The 20,630-nt window shown below is 37.3% G+C and overlaps 1 protein-coding gene and 1 long non-coding RNA gene across 2 annotated transcripts in view; one reads left to right on the forward strand and one right to left on the reverse strand.

The window, feature by feature from the left end:
- Positions 1-5,044: 5,044 nt before the first annotated feature.
- Positions 5,045-20,630, reverse strand: part of cpe.S (carboxypeptidase E S homeolog) — a 35,206-nt gene continuing 19,620 nt past the window's right edge. The window contains exons 2-9 of the mRNA NM_001127856.1: positions 19,167-19,363; positions 18,056-18,223; positions 17,715-17,832; positions 14,851-15,033; positions 13,998-14,137; positions 13,308-13,407; positions 9,977-10,095; positions 5,045-7,915 (exon numbers count right to left, since the gene is read on the reverse strand). Coding sequence (NP_001121328.1) covers positions 7,817-7,915; positions 9,977-10,095; positions 13,308-13,407; positions 13,998-14,137; positions 14,851-15,033; positions 17,715-17,832; positions 18,056-18,223; positions 19,167-19,363 — 1,124 coding nt within the window. The 3' untranslated portion in view covers positions 5,045-7,816. The remainder of the gene's footprint in view (positions 7,916-9,976; positions 10,096-13,307; positions 13,408-13,997; positions 14,138-14,850; positions 15,034-17,714; positions 17,833-18,055; positions 18,224-19,166; positions 19,364-20,630) is intronic.
- Positions 12,274-14,097, forward strand: LOC121399287. The gene is made up of 2 exons (XR_005964879.1): positions 12,274-12,566; positions 13,739-14,097. It is a non-coding gene; the product is annotated as an uncharacterized LOC121399287 (long non-coding RNA).

Genomic DNA, 20,630 nt, shown 5'->3' on the forward strand with positions numbered 1-20,630 from the left:
GAATACCCGTGCTCATAACTGATACTAAGTTTATAAAAGTAGTGTAGAGAAGCATTTTGATGGTCTTCATAAAAGTAATCTGGATTGTGAAAGCACTTTCAGTAATAAATGCAGATATTAGAGGTGATGACCTAAACTGAAATGCAGTATGTTGTGCTGTATTTTGCTTCAGCCTCATCATTATCTGGAAAGGTAAGAACATTTGTATTGTGGTAAATGAGAGCATCAACCAACAATACTGTACATTACCAGCTCTCTCTCCAGATGTGGGGCCTGACTCACAAAGCAATATATTATGAATATACTGTACAGAATTACAACAGCCTTCTGTCATTCCTCAGCTGTTGACTGGGTTATTGTGAGGACTCATCCTGGTGGTCTAGTGGGTCGACGGGGACGCCCTCCATGGTGATCCTTCTTCCTCCATTGCCAGTTCTACTATGGCGCACACTTCCGAGTTTTACGCATCGCAAGCATCATGACGTCATCACGTTTTGGCACAAATTTCGAATATTTAAAGGGGCTTTGGGCTGGTAATCATTGCCCGTTGTTAGGTCCAACTTGCTTAGTATCTGGGTACGATTTGATTCCAGTTTTGACCCTTGCCTGCCTGACTATTCTGAACTCTTCCGGTATTGACCCTTGCCTGCTTGACTACTCTTTGAACGCTGCCTGTACCGACCACTGCCTGTCTGACCCTCCTTGAACTCCGCCTGTACCGACCCCGGCCTGCCTGACTATGCTTTTCGTCTATTCCCTGAACTGTTGCCTTCTGTCCAAATATGTGAAGTGGGAAGGAGCACACCAAAAATGTCCAGGCAATGCCTTAATTCATATGCAGATTTATTGAGTGCACAAGCTTTCGGGGTCAGAACCCCTTCCTCAGGTGCACCTGAGGAAGGGGTTCTGACCCCGAAAGCTTGTGCACTCAATAAATCTGCATATGAATTAAGGCATTGCCTGGACATTTTTGGTGTGCTCCTTCCCACTTCACATATCTGTATAATATTTGGCTTGGAGGCTGCCAGGGATACGGATGCACCCAGCAAGCAAGTAAGTGGTGTGCGGCTAAACACTATTGTTGATCCACATTGTGCCTTCTGTCCAAAGCTTAGTTGCTCGTTCAGAAATCTGCTTTGCTCCTCTCAAATTAAGACCTGTCGGCATCTGAGTAGCTGAGGGCTCCTCCTGAGGCCAAAGATGGCTGCTACAGGCAGAGCTTTGCTTAACTAGGGAGCTTAGCACTTGTTCTGAATTTAGGGAGCCGTATGTGACAGTTATGAACTGTTAGAAAGGAAATATAAATATGGGCAGCACAGTAAAATCAAAGGAATATGTCAATAACACTTCACTAATTCAGGACACAGTCTGCACTCTATTTGTTTTCTCTCTTTTAATTATTAAATGCTGTTTTTATTTATTGGCACAGCGAGAAGCAGGGCTGGAAATAGGGGCAGGCAGAGTAGGCACAAGCCTAGGTCGCAAAGCTGGGGGGGCGCCAGGTATGTACCTGTTCTGTCACCTACCCCATGTCCGGTCCCCTCACTCCCCGTCTTCCTGCGCCTCCACGCATGCGTGCATGCCAATTGCATGTGTCGGCATCAGCAACCTAAGCAACCCGGCCGGTGTGGCCCGGCTCTTGCGAGAAATACAAGTCTGAAAGCACCACTTTATAAATGTTTCATTCACAGAACCACAACACCACACTGCTTATTAATAAAAGCTATTTTTTGGCCTTGTTTTTATTTATTTATCCAGATCAGTTTGCAAATGTAGGAAGCATTTTTGGAAATGTCCCCTAATGAAAGGTTATGCTAGGTAGCACCAGCAGACACATGAACCACCAAAACACTTTAAAAATGAAATTGATTTTTTATCAAATTGTTACTGCTGTGCTGATATGTAACCTGCAACTGCAGCGATGTCCACATATGAGGCCCTATAGGACTTCTAGGGGAGAATGGCAGCAGTAGTCTGCACTGCTCATATAGCTGCAACAGCCCTGTGCTTAATATCAGTTACTGTCTGATAGAAATGATAGAACCCTATGAGATAGGGAGGCTTCTTTATCCAAATTAGAATTTATTCATTTTAGAGGTCAGGTCAATTAAACTTGAAATTTTACTCAGGGTTATTTATTAAGTTTGATTGTAAAAAAAACTTGATTGAATTAAACTGTGAAAACAACTTGAATACAACGAATGCATATTCTACTCCTCATTTTCAATGGGTCTACAAACTCGCAATAAAAAAATTGAAAAATTAGAACAACAAAAATGAATTGGATTTGCAAACTTTTAGATGCAGAAGTTTGACATTGATGTTTATCAGCTCAATATATATCAAACTATCAAGTTTTTAAAACCATAATTTGAATTCATGATTTTAAGATGAAAAAAAAATTCTGTAAAATTTGAATTGGAATGTTGAGATATTAGCTCCTAAAATTGGTAGCCATCACTGTCTCAGAAAGGACCCAGAACACACACCACTTTTGACTGGAGATCGTGGAAATAATTATATTGTACTGATTCTGTTACATAAGCTACTGTTTTTGCATTAAGCAAAGCAAACTGTGACAGTATTTAGTATTAAACAAATGGACCTGTAGTACTGAATGATCTTTGAAACCGTTTTAGGATTACTCATCAAGTCCAGTTGATTTAGATATATCACTTCTAGATTTGTGGTATGACTTTGTTAAATGAAAATCTTCCCGTCTATTAAAAGGGTGGTTCGCCTTTAAATTAACTTTTAATATGTTATAGAATGGCCAAACATAAGCAACTTTTCCGTTGGTGTTTGTGTTTTTATTCATAGTTTTTAATTATTTGCCTTCGCCTTCTTTCCCGCTTTCAAATGGGGGTCACTGACCCCATCTAAAAAATAAATGCTCTGTAAGCCCACACATGTATTGTTATTGCAACCTTTTATTATTCATCTTTATATTCAGGTTGTCTCCTATTTATATTCTAGTCTCTTATACAAATGCATGGTTGCTAGGGCTTTGTACCCTAGCAGCCAGACTGCTGAAATTGCAAAAAAAAGCTAAATGACTCAAAAACCACAAATGATAAAAAATAAAAACCAACCGCAAATTGTTTCAGAATATGACTCCCTACTAAAATGTAATTTAAAGGTGAACAACCCCTTTAAATGGTAAATGGAAAGAACTATGACATAACTAGAAAAATAACTTTCATGATTTAAAATGGGTATGAAAATGTTAACAACATTGGAAGAAAAACAGCAGCAGTGACACGTTGGTTTCTTACTACCAATGACTATACCCCTATCATATTCATTCAGTAGATCACAATGAAACAGACTCAAGTGCAAAATAAACTCCCTAGTTTGGGTTTTGCCTCCCAGACTTAGTATTTAATACTGGCCAGGGATGGGCGATTTTTTCGCCTTGTTTCGCTGCGGAAATGATGCCCATAGACTTGTATGGCAGCGTGCAACAAAAAAAAAAAGACGTGTGTCAAAATAAGATTTCACCGCGCGTGAATTTTTTTTGTCTCCCATATTTTAATGGGCGTAGGCGACATTTGGCCGGCGTGGAATTTTTGGGCAAGCGAAACAGGTCAAATTCGCCCATCCCTAATACTGGCAGCATATATCTATATAGCAAAAAAACTTCTGCACACATAGGGCTTGATAAGTGAAAAAAAGCTGGTAGATTTATTTCAACGTTTTGGCTTACAAACTCAAGCCGTCATCCTGAAAATGCTCCAACTGCGCATGCACAGACACAGAGCTTCCTTACTGAGATTACTGAATTGGCTAAAGATGGCCCCCGTGAGCTCAGCTGCGCTGACTCTGCAAAAAGGGGTAATTACCGGCTTAGGGGTATTTACTTGTGTTAACTCCTGTGTTGGGGGGAGCAGGGAGGGGGACTATGGTGGGTAGGGGTTTTTATTATTATAAAGGGGGGTTAGATCTCCTTTAAGGTGGAATTCTGGGTAAAAGCACTTGTAGGGGACAGTGGCGTAACTAGGGTGTGCCAGGCCCCCCTAAAAAAAAACCTTCAGAGGGGCCTGGCGCACTCCTATCCCCCGACTCCTCCCACGTCCCACCATTATTGGCGTCCCCTTCCTTGCCGGAAAGAGAGCGGCTGGGGAGGAGGGGGTTTTCTCATTAGCAATAGAGAAAGAAAGTCCGGGCCCCCCTGCGACTGCGGGGTCTGCTTCCTCTGTAGTTATGTCACTGGTAGAAGAAAACCCCATGAAGGCCAGATTGAAATCAGGTACCATACGGAATTCATCATTTTCTTAATAATGAGGTTGATTTTTCAAAAATGTAATATGCCCCATTTAAAAAAAACAAAAAAAGCATATGCTTCAGTGTGATTCCTTACCAAAGCCTCAGACAACTCTCTGGCATGATCCTCCCCATGTCTGTATAATATATATATTTTAAATCTATTTAAATAATTAGTAGCATATTGAATAAAAAATACACGCTTATAATTGCAGAACTAAGACAGTATACCCTTTGTGAGTCTAGATTTACTGAAATAGTCCAATATTTTAGGCTAGTGCCACAGAGGAGCTGAAATTGGCAGAAAATAAGCAACCAAGTGGGCCTTAGCCTCCTGTCCTGCCTGCACCTGGAACCATTGTGTTGGGTTGGATTAGGGTTGCCACCTGTCTGGTTTTGACCCGGACAGCCTGGTATTTTGAAGCAGTTACCAACTACATTAAACTTCATATCTGTAAACATTTTACAATGAATTTTATGAGCATATAGCTATGGACTAATATAGTTTTTATAGTCACACAGAGAAATATGTTGAAAGATAATGAAAAATTATTTGCCTTTTAGTTATTAAAAATCAGCGCACCCTTTCCTTCACAGTATTTTATTATTTTGTGTTTTTTGCTACATTTTTTTGTAGCCGATACTGAATTAAGATTTACAAAAAATAATATATATATATATATATATATATATATATATTCTAAATATAAAAACACAACACACAAACATATGGATGTAAAACTCATTTAGAAAGAAATAGAGCGACTCTGGTACATTTTAATTCTGTGCTGATGGAACTTTATTGTGCTTGTTGCTATGAATCATTGGGCATTACATATGGCAAGTTTAGCTCTGTGCATTCTTCTTTGTTTTACAAAGCTCTTTCATTCCCTTGATTGTTTTCAAGAATATTATCAGGGGAAATGAGGGTAAATACTTGAATTTTTTAGAGAATATTCAACAGAAATCGAGCTATTTCTCCAGGATTCAGGCTAATGAGCATAAAAACATTAGTTTGGTTATCAAGTTGGCCTGTCACCCCAAAACCGGTTTGAACCACGAAGGTAGACTTATCTCTCATGCATTTGTTTAAGAAATCCTCTACAAATATTCATCTTTAACACTATTCCACACCAACCATCTTGTTAGATATTGCTTACAATTGGTCTTCCCTTGCTTCAATGCTAAGCTTCTATTTACATGTACTCTTTTCTTATAAACTTGGTTAGGATTTTTTTTATTTCTTCTTAATTGTATTCTACACTATTTTACAAGTGGCAAAGTTCTATCAACCAAGGTGTGACTATCAATCTTAAGATGGCCATACATGTTCACAGTTTAGTCTTTGATTGCTGAACGGTCACATAGCAATAGTTCGTATCTAAAACTGACCATTCAAATTTCAATTGTAGAATTAAAGTAGGAAAAATAACAAATCAAATGATGTTCTGGATATTAATTGACAGAGGTCGTACCAAAATCATGACCCAGAAATAGTAGTGACATTCACACATGGATGTCGTCAGACAGGCAATACATGATAGAGAAAATGTTTGGACAATTATTTTGAGTCCACAGTCAGAGAATCTTATGAAGCCTTGTTTTATATAAGGTGATATCTGTGTGTCTATGGCCAGCTTTACTCTCAATACAAATCACTGTTTAACTTTCAGCAGTATTCTCCCTGTAAGTTTCACTTTTGGTTGGTTAACACCCAGTGGGGAGTTTGAAAATGTATTTTGGGGTAATAAGCAGCGAATATGGCTCCCCCTCATAATATCGCCCATTGCAGATCTTTTTACTGGTGGATATCTAGAAACTTACCTCATGTATATTTTGAACAAAGCTGAACAAATCCTCTTGCTGGTCACTTAGCTTTTCAGTGTCTACTTTGTTTCACTCAAATGCCATACAATGTGAGGCACCCCATATTTTCAATGCTAACAGTTAAAGAGCATGTAAAGGCAAAAACTCCTATTTTTACGTTCTTTAATGAAAAAGAAACCTATCTCTAATATACTTTAATAAAAAAATGTGTACAGTTTTTATTAGAAACCTGACTGTATGCAGTGAAATTCTCCCTTCATTTACTGCTGTGGATACGAATTGTTAGACGGTCCCTAACTGCTCTGCAGAGAAACAATCATACTTATGAACAGCAGGGGGAGCCCCCGCCTTACTTCCCAGCCATGCAGAACTCAAGCAGCTTTGTTTGTTTCCCTGAAGAGCAGTCGGCGACTGTGTAGAGATTTGTATTGGATTTTATTTTTGCCTTTACATCCCCTTTACTGTTTCCAACTCCAGCTGCAGGGACAAAGATCATGGAGCCAGATTTAAACAGATAAACTGGGATTCTCATTGAAGGATTATTTTGCTGCAGCCACTGGTTCTGCAGAGTTGGAGAAAGTTTGTATTAAACAATACAACAACTATAAAATCCACATTAGATTACATGACAACACAGGACCCAGTGCAGTCTGCATATTCTGATTATTAATCAGTCTTGCTGTATCCTCTTCTGGCAGATATTATTTGACTTGTGCTGTTTTAATAATTTATGACGATCCCTAAGCAGACCAGACCACACTGAGCATGTGCATGGTCTTGGTCTTGCAAAGATGTTTAACAAAGTTACAAGAATGTGACCCCCATGTGGCCAAATTTGAAAGCATAAATCATTTGTTTGATTAGGCTTGTGCTGCAGTAAGTTGATGTGTATGTTCAGCATACAAAATACAGCACTTCTAACCTTATTCTATTTTAGACTTTACTTCTCCTTTAATGTACAAGGTGAAGGAGTTACCCAAATATAAGGTAACTCCTTCACCTTGTAGATTAAAGGGGAAGGAGTTACCTAAATATAAGGTAAACGCAGACTTCTAACTAGACTGTTCTGATGAATTTGTCCTATTCATGGAAGTTTTTCTGTGCAGTCAAGTGAATGAGTCAGGCACTCTCATTGATTAATGCATAAACCAGAAATGTAATATTGTCTAGAAATATTTCCTATCTGGAGGCGACATTGGGATTTAATTTACATTCTTTTATGGATAAAACTAAAAATAAATTTCCATGCCAATATACATTTCCTTACAGCACCCACACTAAATGGAATTGAGATCATTTTTATACATATATATGTATACTGCCAAGTGTTTTTGGCAGCAGCTGTGCTATACTGTTGTATGAACTCAAAAGGACTCTACACATGACTCTACACACAGAATACTGCATTTCTACAGAACTGCTCCTTTTCTGGCCTCCCATTTCTATGTATTAATTACAGTATTTAAAACTATTTGTTGCTTTTTTCACAGCAGTAACCTCTACATTATTAGCCAAAAGCTTAGCAATTCTAAGGAGTGCAGTTTTCCATCTATTTCTATTACAGGAAAGGGAAACATATTACATAATAAAAATTACACATATTGCAACATTTCTAGTAATGTATATGTAATGTGTATGTACAACACACTCTTGTATTTAAGCACACGCATTTCTAGAAATATGTTGAAACCGCTTTTCTATATACTGACTTTTTCATTTTTATTTTTCAAAAATTCAAAGTCTGTGACATCATCTTCCACCATTCCATCATCTCTTCTTTCTCTTCCTCCTTCCTTTCTGACAAGGACTCAAGGTCAAAGTCAATCTATGTCAAAGAAGACAAATATTGGTGAATACATTCAGGGGCACATTTACTAAGGGTCGAATTTCGAAGTGGTAAAACTTCAAAATTCGACCATCTAATTGTAGAAATTCGATAGTCTAAGTTTTTTTAATGAATTTAGCCGTTTTCGATCGAATTCAAATCGTTCAATCGAACGATTTTCAAAAAAAAAAACTTCAACTTCTAAAAACTTAGCCAAATACTGGCTTTAGGTTCTAGGAGGTCCCCATAGGCTAGCATAGCAATTCGGCAGGTTTAAGGTGGCAAGGTGTCGAAGTTTTTTAAAGAGACAGTACCGTATATACTCGAGTATAAGCCGACCCGAGTATAAGCCGAGGTACCTAATTTTACCTAAGAAAGCTGGGAAAAGGTATTGACTCGAGTATAAGCCTAGGGGGTGACAAATACATTTTAGGACATGTTCAGCAGAACACACGCTCCTGCGTGCGCTCTGCTAGGGAAGAACTGGCACTTAAGTAAAAGAAGTTTAGTGAAGATCTGATAAGTGTCTTTGGTGTTTCCCAGCATCTTTGTTGATCCCATAATGTTTTACAATGTATTGTACAGTTTTGTTTTACAATGCAATTCAGCAAGCAGTCTAATAGTCTTCTAAAAAGTATACCGGTATGCATGGGTGTCCGCAGAATATTTTCCAGGGGGGGGGCAAGGAAGATAACATATCACTCAAATTATTAGTACCCATATTTTGGTTTCCTAAATGGTTAACATGCCTGTCTTGCAGCACTTGGATCCTGACTCCTAAATTAATTTCTGGCCAAGTGCTTGTCTGTCTGCTGTGGAGCTTGCAACTCTCTTATATATGCATAGTGTGCCTGTCTGCTCTCCTGCCTTTATCTCTCCCGCACCTCCCCCTCCTGCTGCTCTTTTTTAATCTCCCTCTCCCTGTCATATTTCAACTCACCCCCTGTTTTATTCTTTCTGTGTCTTTCCTATGGCCTCTCATTATCTCTCAGCACTTTCTTCTCTTTCGCGACGGTAATCTCAGGCAGACAAGTCTCTGCTGCGCATACCATTATCAAAGGAATCCCTAGAACAGCAAAAAGCCGGTAAGGGTTTTGCATAGACTTATGAGTCTGTGTACCGGACGCTTCATAAAATAGCTTGAACTGTAGGGCAGCTAAAGAAGGGGACAAATTCCTTGCCATATTATGCAGACGTGCCCCCCCCCTTGCCCTGTTATGCGGACACCGATGGCAGTATGGTAAAGTTGATGCTTACTCATTGATCCGAAGACAGCAGTGACTCCTCCGTTCTGCCCATACTTCTCCCCCCTCGTGGCTTGATTTTGCTTCCTTAGCCCTCGGCCCCTCCCCTCCGTGCTCAAAGCTGAAATGAAAATGCTAGCTCACAAACGCAGAGCACGGAGGGTTAAGAGGGGAAGGGCTGAGGAGGGAGGACTGAGTTACGAGAGCTGAGAGGGGAGGGGCGGAGGGCTAAGGAAGCACGGAGGAGTCACTGCTGTCTTCGGATCAGTGAGTAAGCAGCAACTTTAACATATCAGTATACATTTAGTTCTTCCCTAGCAGCTGACTCGAGTATAAGCCGAGGTAGACTTTTTCAGCACATTTTGGGTGCTGAAAAACTCGGCTTATACTCGAGTATATACGGTACTTCGATTTTCGTATGGTCGAATATTCGAAGTTTCTTCAATTTGAAACTATTTTTTTGCCTATTCAATGGTCAAAGTACCCAAAAATTACTTCGAAATTCAAACTTTTTGAATTCGAAAATTCACTTCGAATTCATTTCGACCCTTAGTAAATGGGCCCCTAAGTAAATCAGCAGATACTAGAATTGTCTACCATAGAATTATTTGCTTAAATTGGGCTCTATGGGTGATTGCTTTCCCATAATTCTGAGTTTTCTGGATAAGGGTTTTCAGGATAAAGGATCACATACCTGTTTTAGTGAAAGTCATTATAAAAATACTGCTCATAAACGCCTGTGATACCCAATAATTCATGAATATTAATGAAACTTTGAGTATTTAACCTGTCTTCCCTATCTGTGCTTGATACTTACCCTAACAGCCGGGCTATAAGGAACAGCTACTTTCTTTGTAACAGCCAGATACTCAGGTGCTGAAGCTGTAATTTTATAATTGCCAGGTGCCAGCAGCCTCCAGTAGTCACCGTCCTTTGCTAAAATTTAAATGGGAGAAAGAAACTTAAGTTTTAAATGAAGTTTTTTATATGAGTTTTATATAAACAGAAGCTTAATATGAAGTATTTGCAAAAACATGATTCAATATTATCAAGCTCATGATTCACTAAGGACTGCTTAATGCATTCTTTATAATATACAAGTGTTTCTGCAAAGCCAGACAACTGGGACCAAATATTTATATAAAGTGTGAATAGCTCATATCCTCAACAGCTGTTTAATACACTTTTCTACATTAAAAAACTTAATAGAAAACTCAGACACCGATTTGTTTATGCTTTTTGCATTTCAGGCCTGATTTAACATTTAATGAGGCTTTTCCCAACACCATACAGTATGTACCCACAGCACAATACATGTGCAAATGTATACAAAATTTTGCTCAGAAGAGGGGAAAATGATGAAAATTTCTTGCCTTTACCAAAGACACTTTTGCCAAGGGTTATCAAATGTTTTATGATTTTTACTCTCAAATCAATTCTAAAGCACTTAAGCAGCAAATATATATATTATTATCATTATTTGCATTATTTTTTTAAGCTTCAAAACAATTATATAAGTTATTCTTGACTCAGATACAGCAGAAAGGGTAGTACGGGGCAGCAGACTGATACAGTGTGTACGTTTGATGCTTTCCCTGTTCAATTCTGCTCATCGCGTTTGGCAGAACTGCATACAGGAACACACAAGTCAGGTAATGCTGGAGGAAACAAGGTACAAGAGAGACAAAATCTTTGGAAAAGTCCTGTGCAACACATGTACCAAGTTTAAATGCACTCAGCGGATACCTGAGAGCCTGGGGTAAGATGGCAACAGCCTGTACATGTAAGCAACCAACAAGTGTTTCACCTCACTATCAGAAGCTCCTTCTGGCCCATCATCTGATCTTCCACTCGCAATTTATGGGTTAATACTGACTGCATTTTTTTCTTTTTTTTTTTTTGAATATCCATGTCCTCCTATATGAATTGTAGCATTGTTTTTAGTCTGTTTAGGGTTATATTATTTAAGAATTGTGTTTATATATTATGTTTATATTTATGGATTTGTTTTCTGCATCCATAATAATGTGTTTCATTACGAATAATTGCTGTATGCTTTAGGGAGACCCTTCTCTTTTTGGGTTCCATTGTTTTTAAACAACAAGGTGGCAGATGATGGTGCAGCTCCTTCCATCTAATTTAATTTATCAGGTAAAGCTACATTTTCCGCCAAACCAATCAAGTAATACATACTATAAAGACAGTGTTAGTTAATATACTTTGAAATGAGCCTCTCCAGTTTCTTTCATTTATTTTAAGGACATGATCATAGATTTATTTATGAAATTAACTGATATTATCTCGTCACATTTTAGGTAAAAAAAATCAACCATAAAGTAAATCATCTCAAAGTACTGTTCTCTCCAGTCCTTTGATTAGATCTTTGATTTGGAGCATAATAAATAGCTTGGTTTGCTTTCTGTGTTAAAGGGATCTATCGCGAAAATGACAATTTAATATAAGCTTCATCTCAATGAAATAAGACACTTTCTAAATATATAATCAATTAAATATTCTATATTGGTTATGAAATTATTAAGTTACTCTTCATTAACACTATCATCTCACTTTCAGCAGCCCGTTACTGTCAATGCTCTCTTCATGCAGAGTTCTGGGTCAGATTTGGATTGACAGGTAGGTCTAATATATCTTTTGGGGGGTGCTCCCTGTCCTAGCAGTTGTATTAGAGTTAACTCAAATAACCAACTCCAGCACAAACAAAAGCTAACAAAACAAACACATTGCATGCAGAAAAACAGGATTTACATCAGGACCAGTTATTATAATACATCTTCTAGGCAAAGGGTGCAACCCCCAAAGGATGTATTAGACTTAGCATTCACTCAAAAACAGACTACACCTACTGCATGAAGAGAAAAGAAAGAGAGACGGGTTGTGGAGTGTGTAGCAGTGAGAAGTTTGGTAATTTTATAAATGGTACGGAATGTTGAACTGAGCATATACAGGTATGGGATACGTTATCTGGAAACCCTTTAACAAGAAAGCTCAGAATAACGATAAGGCCGTCTCCTATAGATTCCATTTTATCCAAATAATATACATTTTTAAAAATGATTTCCTTTTTCTCTAAACAGTACCTTGTACTTGATCCCAACTAAGATATGATTAATCCTTATTGGAAGGATATAATCAATCCTTATCTGGTTTATTTCATAACCAAACCTTATCCACAAAAGAATTAATCTTAATTAAATGAGGGTTTTCCACCAAATTTTGAAGTTGCATGTAAATGATTGCCTATAGAGACTCTTTTTGGTCTGGATTATCTGACAAGTAGTTGTACCCTTTGGTGCTCTACCATTTCTCTTATTTTCACTTGTTTCAGGGAATGTAACTGAGATCAATCAAAGGAGAAAAAAGAACCTTGACTTTTAACTGGAGAGAAGGTAGTCATCTGGTATTTCAATTCATTGTGACTAAAGAATAGTTTCCACAAATATATTATAAATCCCTGAAAGCTTTTGTTTCAGTTCAATACGTATATATTCCCATGTTACAGTTTTCTCATGGTTTATTTCAGTTTCTAAATCCAAGTGTATATAGTTCTCCCAATCATGCTGTGTATCCATTTTATTAAACATCTGGAAATTGCCACCAGATTAAAAACCCAAAACCAGATTGCATTTTATTCTGCACTGATATCTCAATTTATAGCAAAAATTTTTAGGTCTAATATTTTTCCATGAATAGCTTGAGAAAGCAGAATCCTGTCTTTTCATTCTTCTGAGTGCTTAATGGGAAAGGACACATTTTCTAAAGAGTATCAGTTCAGAAAAATCATAATTTTTAAAGAAATTAAGCAAAGAATTTATATTGTTAAGATGAGAAACATTTTTTAATAGCTGGAGTTATAGACAAGGAATAAATTCCTACATATTATGCTTGGTTTAAGGATTTAGTTCAATTTGTATGAATGATTTTGTGATAGGGAACCAAAGACAAGCATACTCACATCTTTTTCAAACTTTGTTTAATATCCTGAAATACAACTAAATTCTTGCACGAAATTAAACATTTCCTCTAATAAAGTATTTGGTGTCGGAACAATAAGTAACAAATCATCAGCAAAAAATATTTATTATTCATTTTAATCCCAATAAATATTTCACAAGCATAACGATCCTTACCTGAAGTCACGTCATGGTCGATTCCATCAATAGATATAGTAGCATTGGCAATTGGAAGGCCATGATGATCTTTAACGAATCCCGTTACACCACGATGCACCTGAAAAGAAAGCAGCAACTGAAATGTCAGTATTCACAATAAGAGAAGCAGAAGATAAGAAGTACTTTTTTCTTTAGATGTGGTCTATAGCAAAGAGTCATTTCATGTCCTAATTTTTTCATTAGGTAAATACAAAGAAAAATTATCATGGCCAATAAGCTAACAATAAGAAAAACAAAGCTACCAAATTATTCCTTATCATAATAAAGATTTTGATAAAAGTAAAAGAAATGTGCAGAGCTGTTTTAATATATATATATATATATATATAAATATATATATATATATATATATATGCATCTAAGGGTAAATTTTTTGTAAAATTCCCCAGCTGACTTGCTGTCTAAATCTGGCAGCAGAGCGGGAGGAGGAATGAGGGGTACCATGCTCGTCAATGCCAGATGTGACATCATACGCAACTGGAAGAGGCGTCACGCAACCCCTGTTCACATGCACAGCCTGGGGTGGGTTCTCAGTTCCTATGGTCTATGGACGCCCCTGGTAACTACTGGAGAGATGCCGTCTGAGGCAAGGTACTCATAATAGACCCCAAACCAACAAAATTATTTGTTTATCTAGTTTTTTTTTACCTGCATCAAATAGTTTACTAAAGAATCTTTATTATCTTCCCAGTAGGACTTCAGCATTTCTTCTGAAGGAAACTTGTCACAGCCAAGCTCAACTGTTATCTCAAAACAATTGCTGCTCAAGTAGTTAAAATCCTGCATACCTGCAAATAATTACACACACACACACATATAACAGAGTCACAAGGTGATCAAGGCTTTTGCGTGTGATGGGGGTTTGGCTGGGGACCAGGGAAGCAAACATTAATACCTATACAGTCAGTGTCGGACTGGGATGCCAGGGGCCTACCAGAAAACCTTAGACCATGGGCCCACTTTCCAAACTATTATTTCTCCTCTCTTCACTTAACCTCTTTATTCTCCTAGTCTTTTATATCTACTAACTATACTCTATTCTTCCATTATTACGCCTATGAAACGGGGAATGACCATGAAATAGGCCAAATGGTTAGAAGCAAGAGACCCACTGACACCTGGGCCCACTGGGAGTTTTCCTGGTATCCTGGTGGGCCAGTCCGACACTGTATACAGTATATATATATCACTCAAATCAGAAAATGGAAGATGTATGCTTTCTGGTGCAAACGTATCTACAAAAAGTTTGCATGAACCTAAATGGCAATGTAATAATAGGTGCATACTCTGCCCCTGGTTTAAATAAGTCTAGAAATAAAAATGTATTTTAATCGTAGTCCAGTACTTGATGATTGCTAATGGGGGTCAACTCCCCCTTCCGCCTTAAATCTATTGTTTTTTTCTTTACTTTTGCTTATCTTTCTATTAAGGCCCTCTCCTATTCATCTTCCAGTATATCCACTTGCTTTACCGCTGGCATGAATTTTAAAAAAACACTTACCTCCAGGTACACTATACCAAGCTGCACCATTTGTTGTCCCGTCAACGAAACTGGTGTCATCGTCAGATTTGCGGCATGGCTTCCTGTCTGTGTCTGACATGGTAGGGTTAAGGGATGAGTAGGCCCGGGCTAAGCTTTGGAAAACACTGTCATCTGGGCACGCGCTGTACTCATGTGTACTTCCTATAGGATAAGGAATAATAACAAACAATGTAAAAAAAGCAAGTTGACTAAATATTAATTTATCATTGGCATATCACTTGAGTGGTATAACCCTGGAGGATTTGCATACGCTTGCAATAGCCTGTGATGTGCATTATGGATCTATTTAATATGTCCACTATGAGCAGTAACCATATTACAGAAAAATACCACACAATTGCAAAGCAAACAATTAACTTTGCAGCTGCTATAAGACATATGGGAAGATTTACCAAAGGTCAAATTGGGGATTTCTGTCAATTTCCCTACAGCTCAAATTTTACTGACTGTCAGGAAACTTTTCCTGACAGTTAACACAGTGTGCTAGCAAATTGGCTTTACAGCAGAAAGTGTTTGATGGAGAAAACCAGTTGAATTCCTTTATTTCTGTATGGTCAGAACTGTCCCAAAGCAGCTCTGAATCCCTAACCAGTTCATAAACTCTCTGAAAAAGCATTGCGGTAATGCAAGTCTATAGGCACTATTCTTTTCAGCGTGATTTAAAAAATCTGTGATATATCCAGACAGATCTGGTGAGTTTTCACTATTTGTAAAAGAAAAAAATTAGCATATATGCCTTAAATACTTTTTGTCCTAAAACCATAACTGATGAAAAGGTATAGATTCAGTTCATTAGACCTATTAACAACAGCTTCCGATCAATAAAGCAAATATTCAGCAGAATAAAACGTAGTAAATGATTGGTCAGATGCAGATCGTTGAGGTGCTTTAATTGAACACTCAATTAAAGCACCTCAGTTTATGCAGTAACAACCTGGGTCTGAACAATCATTTACCACGTTTTGTTTTGCTTCAATCAAACCATAATGGTCTTGTTTTGCAATATCTTTCCTTACTTACAAGGGGAACATATTTTCATAAACATTCCATTTTTTTTTAAATCTTGTTTTTCCAAGTTATAAGTGTTGAGGTAGTAGACTTACTGTTTTTACATATGTAAACAGGCCCAAAGGATACATATATTAACATTTGTTTTGGTAGGTGACCTTACTGTTATTTTAATAACGACCAGCAGAGGGCTCCTTGTACAAGCATATCATATTGCAATTCAGTTTTTCTTTCCCTTTTATCTTTATTTGTACACAGTGCTAAAATGGCTCGTAGTGCTGTTATTGGTCCTGTCCTTTATTTTAAAGGTAATAGTAAAGTACAAATGAAGAAACCTTGGACCAAATAATGAAAATATGAGATTTATTTATTCCATGATTTTGTGATTTATTTAAAAGATCATTAAACATTAAAATGATGCTACCTTAAGGGGGTTATTTATCAAGGTCCGAATTTATCTCAGTATATCTAATATCAAACTATGAGCAACTCCGAATTCCCAAATGGACCTTATTTATGAAGAAGAAAAAAATAGGGTCAGGCAAAACTACGAATTGTAGTTTTGCACAAAAATGAAGATTTTTTCAGGGTTTTCAGAGTTTTTTGTGCAGAAACCACAAAATCATCGGATATCGGTACAGACATCAGCGCAGACACTGGAACCTTCTCCATTAACTTATACAGGACCTCGAGAGCTTTTAGATGCCGGGATTTCGGATTTTGAGTTTTTAAACCATCGGACTTTCGGAATCTCTAAGAATTCGTAGGTTTTTATTTTTTGCTCCAAAAACTATGAATTATTCGAGGTTCGAATATTCAGAGCTAAATAAATAACGCCCTAAATCTGTCAAGATGCCACAGCTGCAGCAAGAATCCCAAATTAAAGGATCAGTAACATCAAATTTTTTTTAAAAAAAGTTAGTTTGTATACTACGAACAAAAACCACCCACACTTATTCAACTTTAAAATCGCAAAGTCTTTATTTAGAAATAATTTACAGAATCTCCGCTTGCGCTCTTCTTCAGAAAAGGCGATCGAGTGATCCATTGTGCAGTGCTCGATTTCTCCTCCCTGCCTTCCTTATAGGAGATAGCCAGGGAGGAGAAATTGAGTGTCGCATGATGGATCGTTGCCCTGTCGCCTTTTTTTAAGAGGAGTGCAAGCGGAGATTTGGTAAGTTATTTCTAAATAAAGACTTCCGATTTTAAAGTTTAATATATTTACAGTATTTTCTTAGTATACAAATTAATTTTTTTTAAAAAATTTTTTTGATGTTACTGGTCCTTTAAGGGAAAAGGTTGTGATTTATTTCTCACAACTGCAAAGGGAGTCACAATGAGGAAGAAGGAGTAAAGTCACCAAATATTTCTCTAAAGCTCTGCATGCTAAGTTTTGGATGGCCAGCTGGGAATGAATGGCATGTGCAATACATAGGTGGCCATACACTTGTATGGCCGCACAGGCAAATAAATGGGATACAGATTAGTGATGGGCGAATCTGACCTGTTGTAAGACTGTTGCACACACTTCAAAAAAGGAGATAATGCCCTGGTGCCAACAGAATATATGTATAAAAATTTGTAGAAGGAGAGCTGATCTTGATAAAGGCCCCACTGAGGGTTGAAACGTCGATCTAAATAAAATAAGATAAGAGTCCCTTGCGTGCAACAGCTCTCCTTCTCCTATATATATATATATATATATATATATATATATATATATATATATATATATATTATTCTATAAATATTTTAAAAATACATTTTTAATTCCCTTGGATTACATTCATTGCCTAAGGTTGAGGGTCACTTACCACTGCGTGTCTTGTCATATGGATAGTTTGCAACTAGATCTCCTCCATGAAGGTTGGCAGAAAGGACAAATGGGATATCCATAATCCAGTGAATTATAGCTACTGTTTCTGGAGCCAGCTGCAATGATTATTACAATTTATCAACTTAGTTACAATAAGCACAAAACACTCCACTTCCACCCAAAACAAAAACACTGTTAGTATATGAACTCAACAGCTTGAGCCCTGTATCTATGTTTAATTAATTTTGATATTTAAAATAAATACAGCATACACACATCCAGCCCAGGCACAACAAGCAACTGTTCTGCTACAGTGACAACTGTGTTTTTTGTACTAACCTTTGCGTTTTCATCAACAGACTTCTTTAGGTTTTGCAGCAGATGATTGTTTGTGCCTCCTTCCCTCTCATTTAAATATACAATGCGATCAAGATCAGGAAAGTTTCTGTTCAGATCTATGCCCTGAGCATTAGTACGTCCTACAAACCAGTCCTTTATGTCTCCAGGCTTGTAACCAAATATAAAATAAAACAGAGGGATTTGAAACATTCATTTCTATAATAAAGCCTAATTAGAACATACAAGTTTGCCTTTAATCCAGCTATTGTATACTCAACATAATACCCTTAGCCATTCACTCCAGTTTCTTGCCCGGTTTCTGTGCCCTCTGCTTTTTCTCTCTGCTCCCTCTCCAATATCCATGCCCATACCCAGATGATAGATTATAGAGATAGATGATAGATAGATAGATAGATAGATAGATAGATAGATAGATGGAAAGATAGACAGATAGTTGATAGATAGATGATTGATATAAATGATGGACTATAACTATAACCAATCAATTGTGGCATATATAGTGTTAGATAATATTGCCCACCACCTAGGATGTAGACTTATTTAACTGCTTTTTGATATTTGAGGGTTTGGACTAATGACACACATAACACATTACACACATTACAGCAATTGTCTGTGGGCATTCTGTGTTAGGTTCCAGTTTCTTATTCAGACTATTTGTATTGTTATGGGTACCATATTGTAGACTATGGAAAAGAAATTGAAAGTGACTTGACTGCAAATATTATTTGCAATAAGTAATGCTCTGCACCCTTAACGACTTACACCAGGCTTAGGCTTAAACTATGCAAGGCCCTTGCATCTACAGATTGATACTACAGATCTACAAAGTTGCACATCTAAAAATAATATAACAAATCAAATATCATCAAACTTAATCAGATCATATTTTACCTTAGTTACACAGTTGTTTGTTGAGATTTTGTACCCCAGTTTAATTGGATAGCCAATTTAGAGTCTTTTGGTCCAGTAGGTCACACAAAAGCTTGCTCCCTGATTCTATTCACACTCTGCAATGCAAACTTTTATCCCCGCCAAAGATAGGAAGAATCTTTGTAACTACAACTTAGTATATTCTTTCTGTACCCACCTGCTGGGCAGCTTTCTCAAAGCCATCGGGATTCAGAGAAGGCATAATATGGATACGAGTGTTGTGGATCAGATTGACAATGGTTTCATTTTCCCTCTGATACTCATTGCACAGATACTGGGCAAAATATATAAGCAGCTCTCTTCCAACAGCTTCGTTTCCATGCATATTTCCAACATATTTAAATTCGGGTTCACCTGCAATACAAGTGGAAAAAACACTGAATGAACAAAAAGTGCCTTCAAAAGTATGAGTTTTAACAAGTCTCTAATTTTAACAAAATGATACACTATGTATTGTCCTCAATGACTGCTTTACTTTGAAGCACTAATGCTTCCATTTTAATCCATCTTGCTTTAAGGCAGAAATTCTGGATATCCACTCAGTTATCAGAGCCTTGTCCCACAAAGCAAAGCTGATCACTAAATGGATCACTTACCGAGATAACAATATATATATAATATGAGATAAGGAAGCTCCACTTAAAAATGTAAAAAAAAAATGATTATATTAATATTATATTTATAAAGCACCACAATATTCTGCATTGCTGTACAAAAATAAGAGTATACGTTGAACATAGAGATTACATACAAAATACAACCTCATATTAGAGGTAAATGGAGCACTTTGCAAAAGAGCTTCTATAATAAAAGATGGACAGTTATATGACCATAAAGTGCAATATCTGAAGTCTTTGGGGAGTATGTACCAGTTCTGCATGTTGTTCAGGAGTGTGTCTAGTAGAAGTAATTCTAGAGCAACTGGACTTGCTGAGAAATCATTGAAGACGTTCAAAAGCAGCTTCTTTAGTTCAACTGACTAGTGTGGGAAGTCATCGGCCTATATGTTATATAGATCTGCAATTGGCCAGTTGGCATCTCATTAAGTGTTGAGTCCTGTATAGAGTGATCCAGTTGCAATGTGGAAAATGAATAGAGATGGGTACAGGGAAGCCATTTCCAGAAGGGTCATTTAGACCTCTTGGTTATTCACTGGAACCTTCATAAAGCTGCATCAAATATGTTCTTGTGTAAACATAACAACAAAAATGGGTGGCAGAACAACACTACACCCCAAATGGATACTATTCTCTTGCTACAAGCCTGCACAGGGTCCCTATGCCATACAGCCATTGACATGGGGTTATTGGTAGTGGATTGGCAAAAGAAGAATGTTATATACATTTTGGAACACTTCATATCAATCTAATTAATCCACTGCAAGCTTTTTAAAGCTAAGCCCAAAATATTACACTTTGCTGACCAAATTATGGGGAGAATGAGAGTTTGTAGGAACAGTCAGCAAACCAACATGTACATTGTTGAGTGTTTTTACAGATACTACTTTTTAACTCCAGGATGTTTCCAGGTCAGACCAGGTGATGTCCCTCCAAAGGATTTTTATGACACACAGCCGCATAAGAACACCATATATTTCTTTGTATATAATCACCATGTTAAT

Source organism: Xenopus laevis, chromosome 1S (assembly GCF_017654675.1).
Source record: "Xenopus laevis strain J_2021 chromosome 1S, Xenopus_laevis_v10.1, whole genome shotgun sequence".
NCBI lineage: Eukaryota > Metazoa > Chordata > Amphibia > Anura > Pipidae > Xenopus > Xenopus laevis.